This window comes from Herpailurus yagouaroundi, unplaced genomic scaffold (genome assembly GCF_014898765.1).
Source record: "Herpailurus yagouaroundi ecotype Mexico unplaced genomic scaffold, PumYag 191, whole genome shotgun sequence".
Classification (NCBI taxonomy): Eukaryota; Metazoa; Chordata; class Mammalia; order Carnivora; family Felidae; genus Herpailurus; species Herpailurus yagouaroundi.
Genome location: NW_024412422.1, coordinates 10,052,121 through 10,071,685, shown reverse-complemented (window position 1 = coordinate 10,071,685; position 19,565 = coordinate 10,052,121). Strand labels below are relative to the sequence as shown.

General features: G+C 51.8%; 1 protein-coding gene across 1 annotated transcript; it reads left to right on the top strand.

The window, feature by feature from the left end:
- The first annotated feature begins 947 nt into the window (after window positions 1–947).
- On the top strand, window positions 948–19,565 carry OAS2 (2'-5'-oligoadenylate synthetase 2). The gene is made up of 11 exons (XM_040443824.1): window positions 948–1,238; window positions 2,896–3,166; window positions 5,997–6,175; window positions 7,188–7,423; window positions 8,101–8,242; window positions 9,735–9,908; window positions 12,100–12,382; window positions 15,250–15,437; window positions 16,501–16,739; window positions 18,113–18,266; window positions 18,836–19,565. The coding sequence occupies exons 1-11, from the start codon at window positions 1,062–1,064 to the stop codon at window positions 18,917–18,919; spliced, it is 2,127 nt and encodes a 708-aa protein (XP_040299758.1). The 5' UTR covers window positions 948–1,061; the 3' UTR covers window positions 18,920–19,565.

The window sequence follows — 19,565 nt, the reverse complement described above, 5'->3', positions numbered from 1 at the left end:
GTGTCCCATCCTTGTTCGGCCAGGGAGGTACCTGCTGAGGACCTACAGGTATCCACATGCATATGCCTGCTGAACACTCTGGCACGTGTATGTGCCCAGTGGTAGAACTAAAACCTGACTCTGGCTCAGCCCTTGCCTTGCTGTGTGTCCCTGAGCAAATAAATCCCCTCTCTGGGTCTCTTTCTCCTTGCTGCCCTCGCTGACTCTGACTTCCCAGGCCATGGAGACAAAGGTGTTAAAAAGGAAAACCCAAGCCCCAGTTGGAGCCACTTGCCCCCCCCCCCCCCCCGTGACAGCAAACCAAGACTGAATTAAACTTTTAACCTATGCCAGGAATGTGACCTTTGAAAAATCCCTCTGAAATTTCCCGATCAGCACTAGTGACATCATCTGCAGGATAAACACCCTGCCAGCCCGGTCTCTTTGCCCGAAGCAGATGTCCTGGCCTGAGACACTCCTTTCTTTTCCTGCTCAAGCTTCTTGCCCCGCCCTCCTTCCTAGAAAAACCTTCCATTGTGCACAACCCTGGGAGCTCTTTCTACTTGCTAGGTGGGATGCTGCCCAATGTGTGAATCACTTCATAAAGCCAATTCGATCTTCAAATTTACAAGCATTGAATTTTGTTTTTTAACAAGGGAAAAAGGAAAAGAGCCTCCTTTACAGCCTCTATCGCCTGTAAAGTAGTATTATTTCCTTAACAGCTTCTCAAACAGCATTTGCCAAGTGGCCGCCCATTCTAACACGAACCCTACCGGAGAGGTACCGTTGTCATCGCCATTTCACAGATGGGGAAACTGAGGCACAAATAGGGCAGACGACGTAGCACGTATCAGTCTGCCTGTGTGACCACAGGGTTGCCTCCCGAGGAGCCGACCGGCCGACGTCCACGCTGTGGGGGTGGGCAGAAATCTGGATTGAGGAAGTCAGCTGGAAACTCACCCTATGAGTTTCGGTTTCTAGACTCTCTTCCTGTGATTTGCCGTTTCCTGGCTCTGGAAACGCATTCTCCTCTCTGCTGATCTGAGATCTACGGTTAGCAGCCGGCAGGAGCGGCAGGAGCGATGGGCATCTGGGGGTCGCATCTGTACTCCGTGCAGCCGGAGAAGCTGGAGGAGTTGATTCAGAACTCCCTGAGGCCCTATGGAGAATGTCAGAAACAGATCGATGACACGGTGAACACCATCTGTGCCTTCCTGGAGGAAACCAGGCAGCTCCCCCAAGTGATATGTGTGGCTAAAGTGAGTGGAAGGCTGGGGTCAGGGCTTCTGGGAGCCAGGAGGTGCCGTGGCCACCGGAAGGAAGAGAGACATGGGGCTGAGCACCTTCTGGGTGACAGGCCGTGGGTGAGGCAGGCTTCGCCTTGTCCTCTGCGCCCTCGAGTGGGATGATGGATATGGTGTGGAGCCTAGGGGCACAGCTTTACGGTCCAGCTCTGCCTTTACTCCTGCGCGCCCCGCAGCAGGGTGCTTAACCTCTCTGTTTCAGTCTCTGAATCTGTAAAATGGGAGAGGAATAATACGCACCTCAAACTGTAATGAGGCTTAAGTATATAATGTTCTTAGTACAGGGTCTGGTACATAGTTGGTGGCCAATAAATGAGCTGTGATTACCCACTGTTATCGTTTCTATCCTCCCCATGTTACAGAGGAGTAAACTGAGGCCGGTTGAGTTCGGTAAAACTACCCGAAGGTGGCTCTGTGGTTTCTCAAGGGCAACAGGGGGCGTCTCTCAGCAGTAGAAATGTTTGGTGCTGTGGGTGTAAATCCCAGGGCTGAGGCTGGAGATTCCGGGCCTCTGGGGAGGAAAAGTTGCTGGGAAGGTGCTGGGACCCTAGGGTGGGAGGGAGTTAGAGATCCCCCAACAACCCCCTCACGCTCACTAGCCCTGGAGCCCCGCTTCTCTTCAGTCACAGTGATTTCTGGCCTCTGCCTTATGCATGCCCAACAGCCCCAGCAGGAAAGATACCTGGACACTCGGTGTCCTTTCGCCCTGGCCCAGATGAGGAAACTGAGGCACAAGGAAGTTATTTACTAGCTGGAGGCAAAGCTGGACTTTAACCCAGATAGTGTTGGGAGCATGAACCTTTTTTTTTTTTTAAATCTCAGTCTTTTTTTCAACTTTCTTTTAACGTTTAGTTTTGAGAGAGAGACTCTGAGACAGAGAGCATGAGAGGGGGAGGGGCAGAGAGAGAGAGAGAGGGAGACACAGAATTTGAAGCAGGCTCCAGGCTCTGAGCGGTCAGCACAGAGCCCGACGCGGGGCTCAAACCCACAAGCCATGAGATCATGACCTGAGCCGAAGACGGACGCTTAACCGACTGAGCCACCCAGGCACCCCAGGAGCATGCACCCTGAACCGCTATGCCGTCTTGCCTCTCGGTGTTGTTAACTTTTTTTCTAATTAACATAAAATGTAAGAAAACCAAAGTGCACAGAGCTGAGTGCCCAGTCCGGTGGATTGCCACAAACAACATAACCTGTGTAACCTACACCTACCCCCCGACCCTCCTCTGTATCAGGTTGCCTGATATAAATGAAATCACGCATGGTGGGGCTTTAGCGTGTGGCTTCTTTGACCCATCCTGCTTACAAAATTGACGTTGTATGTAGGCGTGTGTTTATCATTTCGTTGCTGAACAGTATTCCAAGGTGCGAATACATCACATTTGTTCGTTCTATCGTCAATGGCCGTTTGAATGGCCTCCAGGCAGAGGCTCGTGTGAGAAGTGCTGCCGTGAGCATCCTATTGGTCAGATGGTGGCCGCCAGCCACTCAATTTTAGGACTACGGTGACATTCGTGGCTTTTGCTTGATTGGAGAAGTGTTATCGCCTATGGGGGCGCCCTGTGACACCAAAGGGTCCAGATTCTCACGTCTGCTTCTCCATCGTTGACAGGGTGGCTCCTGTGGCAGGAAAACGGTGTTGAGGGGCAACTCCGATGGTACGATTGTCATCTTTGTGAGTGACCTTGAGCGGTTTCAGGATCAGAAAAAAAGCCAAGATGAAATCCTCAGCAAGATCTGGCAGGGGCTGAAAACCTGTCAGCTCACAATGAAGCTGGAGGCCAGAATGGAGATCCGGAAGCTCCACGGTAGGCTCATCTTCCAGCTGTCCACCAAATGGCAGAGCATCACTTTTGAGGTGCTCCCTGCTTACAACGCTCTGGGTGAGTGCTCCTGGGTGTGGAGGACACTGGTTGGGAGGGGTGTGTTGAGAAAGCAAAGCCAAAGAAAGGGGTGGCAGACAGCCATGTGGGTCCTCTAGGCTGGGGATGAGATAGATACCACTGGTATGCTCCAAAGTGGGGGACCACATACCTTCAAGAGAGGAGGTCCCTCCTGCCCTAGGCTTCCTCTCTTCTCTAGAACGTCTCCCCCGCCCCCATCTCCTAATTGAGTTTGGAGAGAATGTCCTAGACTCTAGAATCTAGAGCAGAGTTTCTCAAACTGTGACAAGCACACAAATCAGCAGGGAACCTTGTGAAAAATGGTCCAGGAGATTGGGGCAGGACCCAGGATTCTGTATTTCTAACCAGGGCCATGCTGCTGGTCTGCACAACCATGCTTGGGGATTTGGGTGGAGTAAATGTTGGTTAGAGGAGAGGACGGGGCAAACATCTGGGAAAAGTTCAGCTGGGGCAGCATTTGGAGTCTGCTTTCTGACCAGGTCAACATCAAGGCAAAGGCAACTGGTTGGATGAATGGATGGTTGGTTGGTTGGTTGGTTGGATGGATGGATGGGTGAATAGAGGTACAGGCATATGGATGGATGGATGGATGAACAGATGGACGGACGGATGGATGGATGATAGATTGGATGGATGGATGGATGGATGGATGGATGAATGGGTGAATAGATGTACAGGCATATGGACAGATGGACAGACCGATGGATGGATGATAGATGGGATGGATAGATGGATGGATGGATAGATGTACAGACAGATGGACGGATGAATGGACAGATGGACAGGAAAGAAGGAAGGAAAGAAAAAGCTCAGCATGGTTTCCACTTAGTCTCAAGCACAGGTACATATAATCACAAACTTAAATGCCACAGCTGAAATTAAACCCTCTTTAAGCAAATAGGAAAACTGAAGGAAAGGAATGTCCCAGGGACACACAGCCAGTTACCGACAGAACTAGAATAAACTCCCAGATCTTCTAAACCCCAAGCCAGGATGCTTTTAGGATGGACACACACACACACACACACACACACGCTTCGGTGACTCATATTCACAGAAAGGCAACCCAGTTAGAGAAAAATGTTTGTTAGGTAGGCAGCTCTCAGTTCCTATCCAGGTCCCACCCCTTACCCATTTTTGCTAACTATAAGATCAGACTAGAAATGGCTAGTTTACGGGGCCTTTATAGGATGGCAAGAGTTGAGAGGACGTGCCTACCTCAAACAAGGGCTGCAGTCGTGAAGAGACCCAGTGTAACTCAGAAGTCTTAGGAAATCCTCTGCTCTCCTCTTGTTCAGAGCATGGTGGCTGGGGACTGGGCCAGAGCGCCCTCTGCTGGGTTCATCCCAACCTGCAAAGATGGTGTGAAAACGAGAAATACGCTCTTCCTTGTATGTGGTATCCAGAGGCTGCCACCAGATGGCGCTAGACTTACATCTTGCAAACCGAGATCCTTTTGGGAAAGGAAACCATGATTGCTTTCTGAGAAAAGTAACTTAGGGGTGAATTCTTAAATTCCTTTCTTTGCTAAATAGTTGCCCAACTAACGTGGCCTGTTCTCCACACCAGCTCCAGGCCAACTTCCACTGCTGTCCGACTCCACTGCTGTCTCCCCAGGGTTTCGAACCCAAAGGGGAACTCTTCCTCTCACGTGACTTCCTAGTGTTTGCGTTTCCTCACGTGTTAAGTTAGTGGTTAATCGCGCCAACCACGTGGACTTTTGTGGCCCTGGCCTATTTCCCGCTACCTGAAAGGGCTTAAACTGTGTCTGGCATAGAGTAGGCGCTCAGCGAGTGTTAGCTACATTATTGCCATCATCGAGGAGCGTAGAATGCTCTCTCCCTTGACCTCCTCCGGTGCCAAGAGCCCCGAACCATGTGTGGCTAAAAGTAGGAAGTCAGTAACTATCTGTCAGAGCGAATGAAAGGAACAAGCTGGCTACTGGCTCCCCTTGTTTACGTGTTTGTAAAAAGTGCTTGTAAACAGTAGGGCTCCATGTAGCAAGAGTGGAGACCCTGAGGAAATCCTGGGACCTACTGACAGTCCCCTCCCACTGCATTTCCTTCCTCACCCCACACCAGTGGTTCTCAAACTTCAGCGGGTGTCAGAATCACCTGAAACTTAGTTAAAAAACAAAAACAAAACCAAAAAACAGAGTCCCCAGCTGTCTCTACTGCAGACCTCCCGCAGAGCTGATTGGGGATTGAGAGACCCATATTCATTGACTCAGGAGGCTCCTGGACCCTATTCCAGAGAAGCTGTGCAGTAGAATTCCGGCTGGTTTGAGAGCCACTCTCTGGCATCATGGGATCTGCTTCTGAGGGGAGTGCGCCTGCCTGTTGGCCTCTGACCCCAGCCTTCAGTACCCTGCCTTCACCTCGCCTGCCTCCTCAGAGTCCCCGCACGCTTGACTCTCTGAAACAGAACATTCCCTGGCTGGGCTCAACAGCGGAATATATTGTCTGCGATACAGGAACCCTCTTTTCTTCCGGGTGAATGCCAGCCGCTCCAAGAGCATTTGTTAAAGAAGCCGTCGTTCCCCGCTAGTTTGGAATCCTCCCTTCCTCACTTATAACCGTGCTTTCGATCCCTCTGTTTCTGCTGACCTTGTCTTGGGCCAGCGGTTTTCACAACCGTGAATGCTGGACCACATTTTGTTTCCTAGCGAGGCAAGCCGCCCCTCACCTTTTGGGGGGAATACACCAGTTCCCTTACAGATGAGGCGACGGACGTGTTCTGTCGAGGCACGACAGACCCCCGCTGTTGGCTCCCCGAACACCGGAAGGTCTATGCTTCTCTGTCGCTCCAGGCTTAAGTGAGAAGCCCAGCCCCCAGATCTACCGAGAGCTCAAAAGAGCCCTGGATATGACAAAAGCCCTCCCCGGCGAATTCTCCGTCTGCTTCACAGAACTCCAGCAGAAGTTTTTTCACAACCGTCCCAGAAAACTGACAGATTTGATCCTCTTGGTAAAGTACTGGTACCAACAGGTAACTTTCCAATTACGTCATCTGCTGCCGGCATCCGTTTCCTTTCAAGCGAGAGCACTCAGGTCCAGCGAAGTAGGACCCCCAGGTATACAGCCCACTGCGTCTTTATGTCCCTGTAAGCAGCATCCAGATCGACATAGGACGCGTTCCCTGCATCCCAGCAGCCGCTTGAAGCCCTCTCCCGGTGAATGCCCCCCCCCACCACGGCCACCGTCCTGACGTCCGTCCCCACAAATCAGTCCGGCTCTTTTTTGAGCTTGATATCAATGGAATGGCACCACAGGCGCTCTGTGTCTGCCACTTTGGGGTCGACGTGATGCCCGAGAGGTTCGTCTCCGCAGTTGCCTATACTCGCGCTCGCTCGCTGTCTCGTGGGATTCTGTTCTCTTGGCCCACCGCGCTTGTATCCGCCCTGCTAGTGGGCGTTTGGGCCGCGTCCACATCGGGGCTATTACGAATCAGGTTGCCACGGATGGTCCCTTGCACATCTTTTCGTGAGTTTCAGCACTCATTTCTGTTGAATAAATACACAGGGTATAAGCTATATGGATACGTATGTGTAGATAGATACACGTACACACGACGTGTTTGTAGTTGTACGTGTGTATATAATAAACACATACGTAGGCTATATTATATATTATTACATAGTATATAAAACACATAGCACTACATAAGTATATCATATGCAATACGTAACGTTATATAATATTAAATACATATGTAATAATGTATACATTTCACTTTAGTTAAGTATGGCCAACGTGAGTTTTCCCAAATGGCTGTACCTAATGACACCCCCATCGGCAACGTATGACAGCTTCAGGTGTCCCTTATCCTTGCCAGGATGTGACACTATCACTCCACCACATTTTAGGCATGGTGTCATGTTCGTCACCGGGGGGGGGGGGATGGCGACTTCCCATAGACGTCCGACTCCTTGATTTCAGGCCCCCAGCATGGGGGGGCCTGGATCCCCAGATGAGCCACTGCCCCCTCTCTTCTCCCACAGTGCCAGGCAAAGCTGAAAGAGTCACCCCCGCTGCCCATGTATGCTCTGGAGTTGCTGACAGTCTACGCCTGGGAACAGGGGTGCGGAGCAGAAAACTTTGACATCGTGGAAGGCCTCAGAACCGTCCTGGGGCTAATCAAACAGCAGGAGCAGCTGTGTGTCTACTGGATGGTCAACTACAACTTTGAGAATGAGACGGTCCGGAACATTCTGCTGAGCCGGCTCCGGTCATCAAGGTACCAAACGTGCCTCCACCCCCTCTCTCTACCCGTTGCTCTGCACGTCAGGCTGTGCCCTTTAGAGTGAGGGCTCAGCCCCATTCTTTCCAGCCAAAGATGCAAAGCGGGGTCTGTCCGAAAGGGGGAGCCTGACCAATGCTTTTTCGCATTCCAAACCATCGTCCTATTTTGTCTTGTCCCCAAAACAAACACTCAAGAGGGGGTTCCCATATAGAAAGAAGGGACCAACCACTTTATTATGTTATTTTTTTAAAGCTTATTTATCGAGAGACGGTGTGTGTGTGGGCATGAGCAGGGGAGGGGCAGAGAGAGGGAGAGAGAGAATCCCAAGCAGGCTCCCTCGCTGCCGGCACAGAGCCCTACACGGGGCTCGATCTCACGAACCGTGAGATCGATCGTGACCTGAGCTGACGTTGAGAGTCGGACGCTTGACAGACTGAGCCGCCCAGGCGCCCCCATTTTACTATGTTATTCGTAGAACATCTCTGCCAAGCAGAGAAGGCAGGAGCTGAGGGTCGAAACTCTCAGACGAAGCACCTCAGGAAATGAGAGGAAGCTTGAATACTTGAGTCCACGTTCCCGGACGCCCCGTCCAGGCCTCGTTCCCCAACACGGGTTTCTTCTTCCGCGTGCAGCCCAACTGATTTTTTTTTTTCATCTAACGGAATTCCTAGGCCGGTCATCTTGGACCCAGCCGACCCGACCAACAACGTGGGCAAAGATAAGGCGTGCTGGCAAATGCTGCAGCAGGAAGCTCACATCTGGTTGTCATGTCTCAGCCCGAACGAGCCACCTGGGCCGTCGTGGGATGTTCTGGTGAGGGGGCTTCGCAAAGGCAGCTCGCGTCGTGCTGCAGGGAGGGCGGCCCGACACCCAGACTGGAGTCGGACCCCGAGAGCACCACATGTGGATGTCCTCGTGCTGCTGTGACAAAGGGGCTTACAGCGGCAGAAATTCATTCTCTCACAGATCTGGAGGCTAGAAGTCCAAGGTCAAGGTGGAGGCAGGGCTGTGCTCCCTCCGAAGCCTCCAGAGGAGGGTCCTTCCTTGCCTCTTCCAGCTCCTGGTGGCTGCTGGTGCTCCTGGGCCTGTGGCCCTATGCCTCCCGTCCCCGCCTTCATCTTCACACGGTCTCCTCTGCTGTGTCTTCACAGCCTGTCTCTGCGTCTCCCTCCTTGTCTTCTTCTTTTTTCTTTGATGCTTATTCACTTTTGAGAGAGAGAGAGACAGAGCGCGAGCCAGGGAGGGGCAGAGAGAGACAGAGACACAGAATCCAAAGCAGGCTCCGGGCTCCGAGCGGTCAGCACAGAGCCCGACGCGGGGCTCGAACTCACGAACCCGAGCCGAAGTCAGATGCTTAACCAACTGAGCCCCCCTGGGCCCCCCTGCAGGTTAGAGATCTCAATCGATGGCTGCAGGTGAGAGAGCAGGTGGTTAGGTCGTTTAGGACGTGACGGAGCGGAGCCCTGGGCAGATATACGGCAGCCGCCCCTGCAGAAACTGGAGAGCTGGTCAAGCGGCCGACTGTGGGGCAGACACAATGGCTTCCCCTCCCATCCCCCAAAGGGAAGCACATCTACCAACACGAGCTCATCGGAGAAGGACAGTCCAACGAGAACGTTGTCAGTCTAGGCCACGGAATCCACTCGGTTTTCTGGGGGTCACGGGGTGCCCATGAGGCCGGATAGAGGCCAACCAAATTCCACGTTTCACAGACGCGGGACTGATTGACATCCAAAGTCCGGTGGCCGTGAATCTACCACTCCGTTTGGCACAGGAAGTTGAGAGCCAACTGAGCAAGGAAGTGGGATATAAGTGAGATTCCCAAATTCCAGGGCCCCTGGACAGGAAGGACCCCGCGGACGGGGAGCTCCCTGCGGGGATCCAGAAGGGATGTCGTACGGCCACTCTTTGTCCCGACGTTCACCGGACTCTGGTCTTTGCTCTCCGACCTCGATTTTCCCGGCTTCCTAAAACAGCTTTTAAAAAACTATCCCCCTCTCCTGGCTTTTATTCTGAAAACTTTCAAACGTATAGAAAGTTGCAGAAATGGTTCAGGGAACCCCTGTCTATGTAGACGCCCAAATGTTTAACTTTTTACCCCTTTAGCTATGTCCCAGTGGTCCCCATCATCGGTGTCGTATTTGTTGTTTCCACCGAGCCCTCTGAGTTTGCTGCCAGAGAAGGACGTGCTCTTAGCTCACCGCACGCAGCTCCCGGGGGCTGGGGGCTGGCTGCCACCCCAAACTCTCCAGAACGTTCTTGGGGTGTGTGGATGCAAGAGCTGAGCGTTCTTCCCCCTTCCCAGCCAGCGCCACTGTATGCGACACCGGGCCACCTTCTGGATAAGTTCATCAAGGACTTTCTGCAGCCCGACAGAAATTTCCTGTGCCAGATTGCGACAGCTGTTGACATCATCTGTAGATTCCTTCAAAAAAATTGCTTTCCACATTCAGCTACAAGAGTTCAGAAAACTGTCAAGGTGAGTACTGGCCTCTTTCCCACGGGGTCTGACCCGCAGGGAGAGAAGCGGTTCCCGGAGCCCGGCAGGCCCGCCCTGCCAGCCGCTGGAGGGCAAGGGACGCCGGAGGCGAGCCGGGGAGGTGGGCACCTAGGACCCTGGCTGTCAGTAGGGGGCGCCCGTGCGCTGCGTACGTCACTAACAACACGCCGTTGGCTTCCTGGGCCACCCCTGCTCTTGGGTACCTGCCCCTCTCCTGCCCCTGCCTCCCCATCACCTTCTCCGTGGGTCTCCTCTTCTGTCACGTTCTCACCTTCCCAGCACAGGGGCTACAATTCAAACCCCGGCAGGTCCCAAGCTCCATGTACACTGAACCAAAGAGTGACCTCTTTCTTGCCTTGACCACCGGAGTCTGATTCATCCTGTCAACTGAGCTAGAGATTCGGCAGACTGGGTCGTTCTTGTCCATGGCTCGAAGGCCACGGGCTAACACGCTTCCCTCCGTCTGTGCGTCAGCGACCAGATAACCAACCGAGCCACCCAGGCGCCCCCTCCGTCCCACCCGCAGCGAGCGGGGAAGTGCCCATATGCTGCCAGACAGACCTGGGTGCTTGCTGCCCCGAGACAGGTCCAATATCCCATAAGCCAAATGTGGAGTCAGATGTCTCACAGAGGCTCATCGGGGTGAAAACAGGCCGAGTTCATGGGCAACGTTAGAATTGTCAAGGCCTGTTCTTCCCTTCCTTCCCGAGATCCCCATTAACACAATGGTAGAAAGTAAGCAAAGGTACGATGGCACATTGAAGGAGAAGACAATAGGAGGGCGCCTGGGTGGCTCGGTCAGTTAAGCGTCTGACTTCAGCTCAGGTCACGATCTCGTGGTTTGTGAGTTCGAGCCCCGCGTCGGGCTCTGGGCTGACGGCTCGGAGCCTGCAGCCTGCTTCAGATTCTGTGTCTACCCCTCTCTCTGCCCCTCCCCTGCATGCACTCTGTCTCCCTGTCTCTCAAAAATAAACTTTAAAAAAAGAAGAAGAGAGAACCACGGGCACACAGGAAGGTGCTTTCTTTCTTCCTGAAGTTGGTTGCGAGCTGGAAAGTGTTGTCTGCTGGGTGACAGGGAAGGAAGGTGTCACCTGGAGAAGGTGAGGAGGGGGCTGTGGCCCGGGAGAGGCCGGCCAAGGCCAACACCTGCAGACCAGTTGCGTGAAGGAAGCAGGCTCGAGCATCTGATACAGGAAACCAAACACCCTCCCCTCACCCCTAACCCGCTGCCGAGCATTTACTAATCGTGGGTAAAACAAATGTTTTCCCTGCAAATGTCGGGTGAACTTTCTGGGGGCAACCAGGGCAGCAAGTGTGGAGGTTGGTGCCCTGAGCAGACCCCACCACACGTGCACTGGGATGGTTCTCCGTGAGGCAGCTGGCTTCTCTCCAACTCGCCCTCAAAGACGCCGATAAGCTAAAGAGCTGTGCCTACAGGCTAAGCCCCTCCAAATAGGCTGAGCCAGCATACTGCCTAGGCTGCGTCGTACAGGGGTGGCCAAACCAGGGCCAGGGAGCTAAAAAATGAACTGACAGTTTTACAGAGTTGTTAGAGTAGAAAGGGAAGGAGGAAGAGGAGGAGGGGGAGGGAAGGAGGGAGGAGGAGGAAGGGGGAGGAGGGAGGGGGGAGGAAGAGGAGGAGGGAGGGGAGGAGGAAGAGGAGGAAGTGGAGAAGCCTGTGTGGCAGGGACATACATACCCCACACTTAACTATCTGACCCCGTACAGAAAGTTTGCAGACCCTTGTACCTAAATCATGAATATTCATCCCGGGATCCCCAGATCCCCAGAGGAAACACGAATGAGAGAACAAACGAGAACTTTTAGCATACTGATTGCATTCCAGTTTGATTTCTCTCAGGTCACAGGAATCCAGACAAAGCTAAGTGCCCTTTAGGAGGCATCTCTAGAAAGTTGACTTGAGCAGCAGGTAATTTGCAACTAGCCCATCCGTTGTTTGTGTGCAAATAAGTATATCGAAGGGCATGAGAAAACCTTTGGAGCCAAACTATCCCAGGAAAAGGTGAACATCCTGCTTTGAACTCAGCCCTGACTTGACTGGACCCTAACCTGGAACTACCCCCTCGGCAACCTCACTGGCACCGGCCCACGGGGGCAAGGGGCTCAGGGTCTAGAAAATGCTCTAACTCAGCTTGCCTTTCTTCGCTAGGGAGGGTCGACCGGCAAAGACACGGCTCTGAAGACGGGCTCCGATGCCGACCTCGTGGTGTTCCCAGACTCACTTAAGAGCTACACCTCCCAAAAAAGTGAGAGGTGCAGTATCATCAAGGAAATCCATAAACAGCTAGAAGCCTGTCAGCAGGAGAAAAAGCTCGAAGTGAAGTTTGAGATTTCAAAATGGAAGGCTCCCAGGGTGCTGAGCTTCTCTCTAAAATCCAGAGTGCTCAACGAAAGGGTTGATTTTGATGTGCTGCCTGCATTTAATGCGCTAGGTGAGACCACCCAGACCTCAGCTTCTGGAGTTGGGAAGATGGGGTCTGGGGTGATGGGGCCAGGCGGGTGGAGGGAAAGCCAGGTGACTTAGTGATGATGACTCATGGGTCTAGTGCCCCCAGCAGGCAGCAGGAGTCATAGCAACAACACCTTACCCCTGTGGACATCTTTTTTTTTCTTTTCTTTTCTTTTTAAAAAAATTTTTTAATGTTTGTTTTGAGAGAGGAAGAGAGAGAGCGCAGGCTCCAGGCTCTGAGCTGTCAGCACAGAGCCCGACGCGGGGCCCGAACCCACAAACTGTGAGATTGTGACCTGAGCCGAAGTTGGACGCTTAACTGACTGAGCCACTCAAGCACCCCCCTGCCCACCATGGACATTTTCATTCTCCTTGGTCACTTAAGTATCCCGAGGATGTCCAGCACCCACATCTTATATGGGTCCTGCGGTATGACTCATAATACCCATCAAAGAATGGGGTGCACAGGAGTTCTGTACACATTTATAGATAAAATGCTTCAGGTATTAGTGAAGGAAATTAACAGACTGGGGGAAGAATTCTGAAGCAAAGGCAAGAAATCTGAGTGCCGTCAATCTTAGGGAAAAAATCTACTTTGGAAATTCAATTCATGAATGACAGATACATCATTTTGTATTAACAGAAACCAAGGTGAGACGCCTGGGTGGCTCAGTCGGTTGAACGTCCAACTGCGGCTCAGGTCACGATCGCACAGTTCGCGAGTTTGAGCTCCACATCGGGCTCGCTGTTGTCAGCATAGAGCCTGCTTTGGATCCTCTGTCCCCCTCTCTCTGCCCCTCTCCAGCTTGCGTATGCTCTCTCTCTCAAAAATAAATAAATCTTGGGGCGCCTGGGTGGCGCAGTCGGTTAAGCGTCCGACTTCAGCCAGGTCACGATCTCGCGGTCCGTGAGTTCAAGCCCCGCGTCAGGCTCTGGGCTGACGACTCAGAGCCTGGAGCCTGTTTCAGATTCTGTGTCTCCCTCTCTCTCTGCCCCTCCCCCGTTCATGCTCTGTCTCTCTCTGTCCCAAAAATAAATAAACGTCGAAAAATAAATAAATCTCAAAAAAAAGTTTTAAGAAAAAAAAAGAAAGCAGGCTATTTCAGACATTCTTCAAATCAGAATCAAGAAGACTCTGGTACCTTCCCTCCGAATGGTTCTTAGTGTCTCTAGAGAGGAAAGAACAATATAGATTAGGGTTTGGCTAATTTTTTTTTTTTTTTATTTTTAGTAAAAGCATGGTGGCAAGTATTTTCAGCTTTGAGGACCATACAGTATCTGTCACAATTACTCAACTCTGCCACTGTACCCTGAGAGCAGCCAGGGACAATACATGGCAGTATTGTCAGCCATGGGCAGTGCATGGCAGCGTTCCAATAAAACTTTATTTGCAAAAACAAGAAGTGGGCCAGATTTGGCCTACAGGCCATAGTTAGCAACCTGCCCATCGGCTCAGTCTAGAAGATCTTTCTGGGTGATGAGAATGTTATATACCTACTGAGAGCTTGAAATGTGGCCAGTAGGACTGAGGAACTAAATTTTTAGTTTTGTTTCCCCTTAATTAATTTGGATGCATATAACCACAATGGACAGTGCAATTCTAGATAATACTTTAGTAATAGCACCTGCATTCACATAGACCGTATAATTTTTTTTTCAACGTTTATTTATTTTTGGGACAGAGAGAGACAGAGCATGAACGGGGGAGAGGCAGAGAGAGAGGGAGACACAGAATCGGAAACAGGCTCCAGGCTCTGAGCCATCAGCCCAGAGCCTGACGCGGGGCTCGAACTCACGGACCGCGAGATCGTGACCTGGCTGAAGTCGGACGCTTAACCGACTGCGCCACCCAGGCGCCCCTAGAATGTATAATTTTTAAAAATATCTCATTACTCTGGAGATGCTCCCAGTATCTTCGACATCAGTCATTCAAATATACTAATAGAGTTCCAAGTCATTTCCCAGGATTCATTGTGTTTGTGAAAAATGTTTGAAAATGGTTACTTTTTAAAATTTAAATTCAAGTTAGTTAACATACAGTATAGTCTTGTCTTCAGGAATAGAACCCACTGATTCATCTCTTACAAAGGACACCCGGTGCTCATCCCAAAAAGTGTCCTCCTTAATGCCCGTCACCCATTTAACCCACTCCCCCACTCTACCCCCCTCCAGCAACCCTCAGTTTGTTCTCTGTATTTAAGAGTCTCTTATGGTTTGCCTCCCTCTCTGTCTTTATCTTATTTTTTCTTCCCTTCCCCTATGTTCTTCTGTTAAGTTTCTCACATTCCACATAAGAGTGAAATCATAGGATATCTGTCTTTCTTTGACTTATTTCACTCAGCATAATACCCTCCAGTTCCATCCGTGTTGTGGCAAATGGCAAGATTTCATTCTTGTTCATGGCCAAGTAGAACATATATATCCTATCTTCTTTATCCATTCATCCGTCGATGGGTATTTGGGGTCTTTCCATCCTTTGGCTATTGTCGATAGGACTTCGATAAACATGGGGGTGCACGCGTCCCTTCGAAACTGCACACCTGTATCCCTTGGATAAATTCCTACTCGTGCAATTGCTGGGTCGTAGGGGAGTTCTATTTTTAACTTTTTGAGGAACCTCCCCACTGTTTTCCAGAGCGGCTGCACCCGTTTGCACTCCCACCCGCAGTGCATAAGCGTTCCCCCTTTCTCCGCATCCTCGCCAACATCTGTCGTTTCCTGAGTTAATTTTAGCCATCGCACCGGTGTGAGGTGGTATCTCATTGTGGTTTTGATTTGTGTTTCCCTGATGACGAGTGATGTTGTGCATCCACATGGGAAGGCACAATCTAAATATCTCCCCCGTGCTAGGTCAGCTGAACTCCGGCTCTACCCCCAGCCCCAAGGTCTACGCGGAGCTCATTGACCTGTATAAATCCTCAGACGCCGAGGGGGGAGAATTTTCCACCTGTTTCACGGAGCTGCAGTGCAACTTCGTGGCCTTCCGACCCATCAAGCTGAAGGATTTAATTCGTCTGGTGAAGCATTGGTACAAACAGGTACGACTGCTCGTATTCCAGCGATCCGGTTATCGTTTTCATCATGCTCTGTGACCTTCACATCAGTACGTAACCAGTGCTCTGTGTGCCCACGCTCTCCCACGCTGGGGGGCTGAGCCACTGTCGGGAATCTGTCCACTGATCCTGTCTCTGTGCGTCCCGTCACCAACCCCCATTAAGTGGGGCGAGGTAAGGAGCACCCCCTCCCATCAACGCTGCCGTGGGTGGTTTATTTTACCTTTGCTTTGACACCCAGAGAACTCCGCAGGAACCCAGGTTACTCTGCGTACAAAGGGCAGATGAAGTTGGGATTTGCGTGCCTACAGGTCAGCGGCACGGCTGACCTTCTGCTCCGCGCCCATAAGAGGCACAGATGCCATCCTTGGAAGACAGGCGGGACCAGGGGCTGCATTTTCTCTAACCGTTAGCGTGCCTTCGCTTCCGTCACCTGTCTCGCACACAAGGGAGTGTCCGAGAATTTCCATGACAGCAGACCTCTGGCACAGTGCCGGCTCTTTCCTGAGATGCCTCCTGCCTGCGTCCAGCTCCCTGAAGCCCGAGGCGGACACTGGGCCCCGTGGTTTCCATCCCAGAAGCTCAGAGAAATGGCCACACCCCCAGCTCCGGGGTGCTCAGAGGGCTTGAGGCTGTGCTGTGACCTTGAGCAAGTCCCTTCCCCTCCCTAACCTGCTTGTCTTCATCAGAAACGTCCATCTGTGCCTGCTTGGTGGGGTGGCCAGAGGGTTAGGGATGACCCGTAGAATGTCCGGCCCCACAGCCAGCACACGGCAGGGGTTTTCTCAACGGTAGCTGTATTACAACTCCAGGGAGTGCTAGATGGTCGGAGCACAAGGCAGAAACTTGCATGTGCTGCTGAGGGAACCCCTGCAAAGCTACCCTGCTCAGACCTCCCCCAGACCATCCCATGGGCCCTGCGGCTCCTGGCCCAGTTGCCCTGCTGGGGCCCCAGCGGTCATCAGCGTGCGGTCTCCGGCAGGCTGGCTGAGCTCACCGCACCTCCCTGCTCTCGCCGGTATTGTCTGACGTCCCCCTCTTCCCTCAGTGTGAAAGGAAACTGAAGCAAAAGGGGTCTCTGCCCCCGAAGTACGCCTTGGAGCTGCTCACCATCTACGCCTGGGAGCAGGGGAGCGGGGCAGAGAATTTCGACACCGCCGAGGGATTCCGGACGGTCCTGGAGTTGGTCACAAAATACCAGCAGCTCTGTGTCTTCTGGACGGTCAATTACAACTTTGAGGATGAGACCGTGAGGAACTTCCTACTGACCCAGATCCAGAGAACCAGGTGCTCCAAACCCTGCCTCTTCCTTTTTTTTTTTTTTAAATCTTTATTTTTGAGAGAAAGAGAGAGAGAGAGACAAAGCATGAGCAGGGGAGGGGAAGAGAGAGAGGGAGGCACAGAATCCGAAGCAGGCTCCGGGCTCTGTGCTGTCAGCACAGAACCTGACGCGGGGCTCGAACTCACAAACCGTGAGATCATGACCTGAGCCGAAGTCGGTGGCTCAACTAAGCCACCCAGGCGCCCCCTGCCCCTTCCTTTTCTTAACCTGACTCCCTCCAATGCTATTTCAGCAACCCGGATTCTCCTCCCTGGGGTCATGATTCGTGATTCCCCATGTTTGAAGCAGAAGAGGGAGTTTGGTGGGGGTGGAAAGGTACCGGCCAACAGAACTTGCCATAGTCTCTGGGGAGAAACTCCTCGGGCCTTGGGGATGGGAGAAAATGTCATCCAGGAGGAACAGAGAAGGAAGGACCAAGGTACCAGGAGCCTGGGATGCGTCCATCTTTCCAGGCCGAAGGGAAAGTGTGGATTCGTTAGCAGATCGTAGAGGTGTGGAAGTAGAAATGTGTCCCTGAGAAATAATGCTGTCATTCCTTCATGGCCGATTCATCCTACCAGAGGGAGTTTTATTACATCAGATTCTACCTCCCCTTTCAGATCTGTACCCCACAAGACCGCTATCCTTCAAGAATAGCGGGGAACCTTAGTGTATCCATTCAGTGCCCCCAGCAGAGCACAAAAACAGAGGACGCAAAAAGAAAGAAAAGAAAAAAAAAGCTTTGAGAAGGAATAGAGGGGAAGAAGGAGAGAGCAAGATACCATGGGCTGCCTCCTGTGGGTGTGGCCCACATGACATTACAATTGATTCAATTCCGCGTCATTTTTCAACTGCCCTAACGTGAAGGAAATGTGTATATTATGCCATCCTGTGTACACTGAGTGACACCTTTCAAAACACTTCCGACAAATGTAATTGAATTCTAGAAAAGTGCTTTGAGCTATATCAGAATATTTGAGTTACTGGCGTCTAAAACATAGGACACATTATTTTACGGCTAAGAGTAGAATGGGGCCCCCGTTCTGAGGCCACTGGTTTAAAAACATTTTTTAAATATTTATTTAGTTTTGAGAGAGAGAGAGAGAGAGAGAGAGAGAGGGCAAGCAGGAGAGGGGAAGTGAGAGAGGGAGACCCAGAATCCCAAGCAGGCTGCAGGCCCTGAGCTGTCGACACAGAGCCTGACGCGGGGCTTGAACTCATGAACCGTGAGATAACGTCCTGAGCCAAAGTCAGACGCTTGGGCCACTGAGCCACCCAGGCACCCCTGAGGCCACTGGTTTTAAAAAGTATGCGTGTAATGCTCCTGCGTCTTCTTCAGGCCCGTGATCTTGGACCCGGCTGACCCCACTGGTGACGTAGGTGGAGGGGACCGATGGTGTTGGCATCTTCTGGCAAAAGAAGCTACTGAATGGCTGTCCTCTTTCTGCTTCAAAGATGGGACTGGATACCCCGTACGATCGTGGAAAGTGCCAGTAAGAATAATCTAAAGGGAGTGTCATCCGGAAGATTACCCTGTGACAAGCTTAAATCAAAGAGCTTCTCCTGCCATAGCAACTTGGAATTCATTCGGCCACAAGTAACAGAGAGCCCAACACAGGAGCTGACACAGTTTGGCTTTTTCCTTCCCGTTACAAGAAATCCCAAGGCAGGGCATCCAGGGCTCATGCAGCAGCCCCACGGTGCTTTCCTACCAGCGGGTCTCCTCCCCACGGCACTGTTGGCATTTAAGGGTCCGACGGTTCTTGGCACTGGGACTTGTCCTGGGCTGTGTCAGGTGCTGAGCAATGTCTCTGGACATTTGCCTCATGCCATGTGGGGAGCAACATGCCCACCCCCCGGGTGAGAACCCAGCTTTAGAAGCTAACTCTGGAGTTTGCTTCAGTGATCAAGATCCCCACTGCGGCCAGTCCGCAAAAATTGTCCCTGGGCATCCTGACCTTCTCAGATACACTTCCTTCTTTTTTTTTCTGACTCTTTCCGCCAACGCTTTTAACTGCTTAGCCTATGTGTTATTCTCGTACGTGTATTTCTTTCTTTCCAGACAGTGCAGACTCCAGGAAGTTGCAGATGTTCTCATTCAGAAGTCATAGGATCCTGGAACCCTAATGCTAGAAGAAACTTCTAGAGGTCATCTGACAGCTGCTTTTCAAAGAACCAGTTCGCTGCGTAGAATCGCAATCCCTTGGCAATCTCCACCACTCCGTCTCTCGCTTCCTCGGCTCCTCTTGAAATCAAGACCACTAAGTCCTTCATAGCGTCACCCTGCTGAACTCTTGCTCTGTAAGTGACCTGCTTTAACAAAAATACCTGCTCTCATCCAGCTTCGTGGGCGCCATATTTCTCTCAGCCATTGTGTTTCATGGGCGCCATATTTCTGTCAACCGTTGTGTGTTTTCCAAGTTGCTCCTTCCTTTTCTTTCAAGCCTTAGCACGGGGATCTCTCCGTGTTCCCAAAAGGAAGCCCTTCACCGGCCGCTCGGTTCCTACAATTCCATGACCTTGCTCTCACGCTCCTCCACATTGCCCGCCTCTTGTCTGTTTCCCTCCACCCCTGCTGCACCTGCTGAATTGAAGGTCTCCCCAGCCAGTAGTGAGCCAATGTCTGTTTTAGCCCTTTAAACCCTCCAAAGGCTTGGATTATAACTGTTGCCTTACATATATAACAGCTTATTGTCTTTTCCTTCTGAGCCTACATTTCCCCCCATCCATGAGTGCCTTCTTGCCAAATCTAAAGGCTTTATGCTCTGGCTTTAGCTTCGGAGATACTTGAA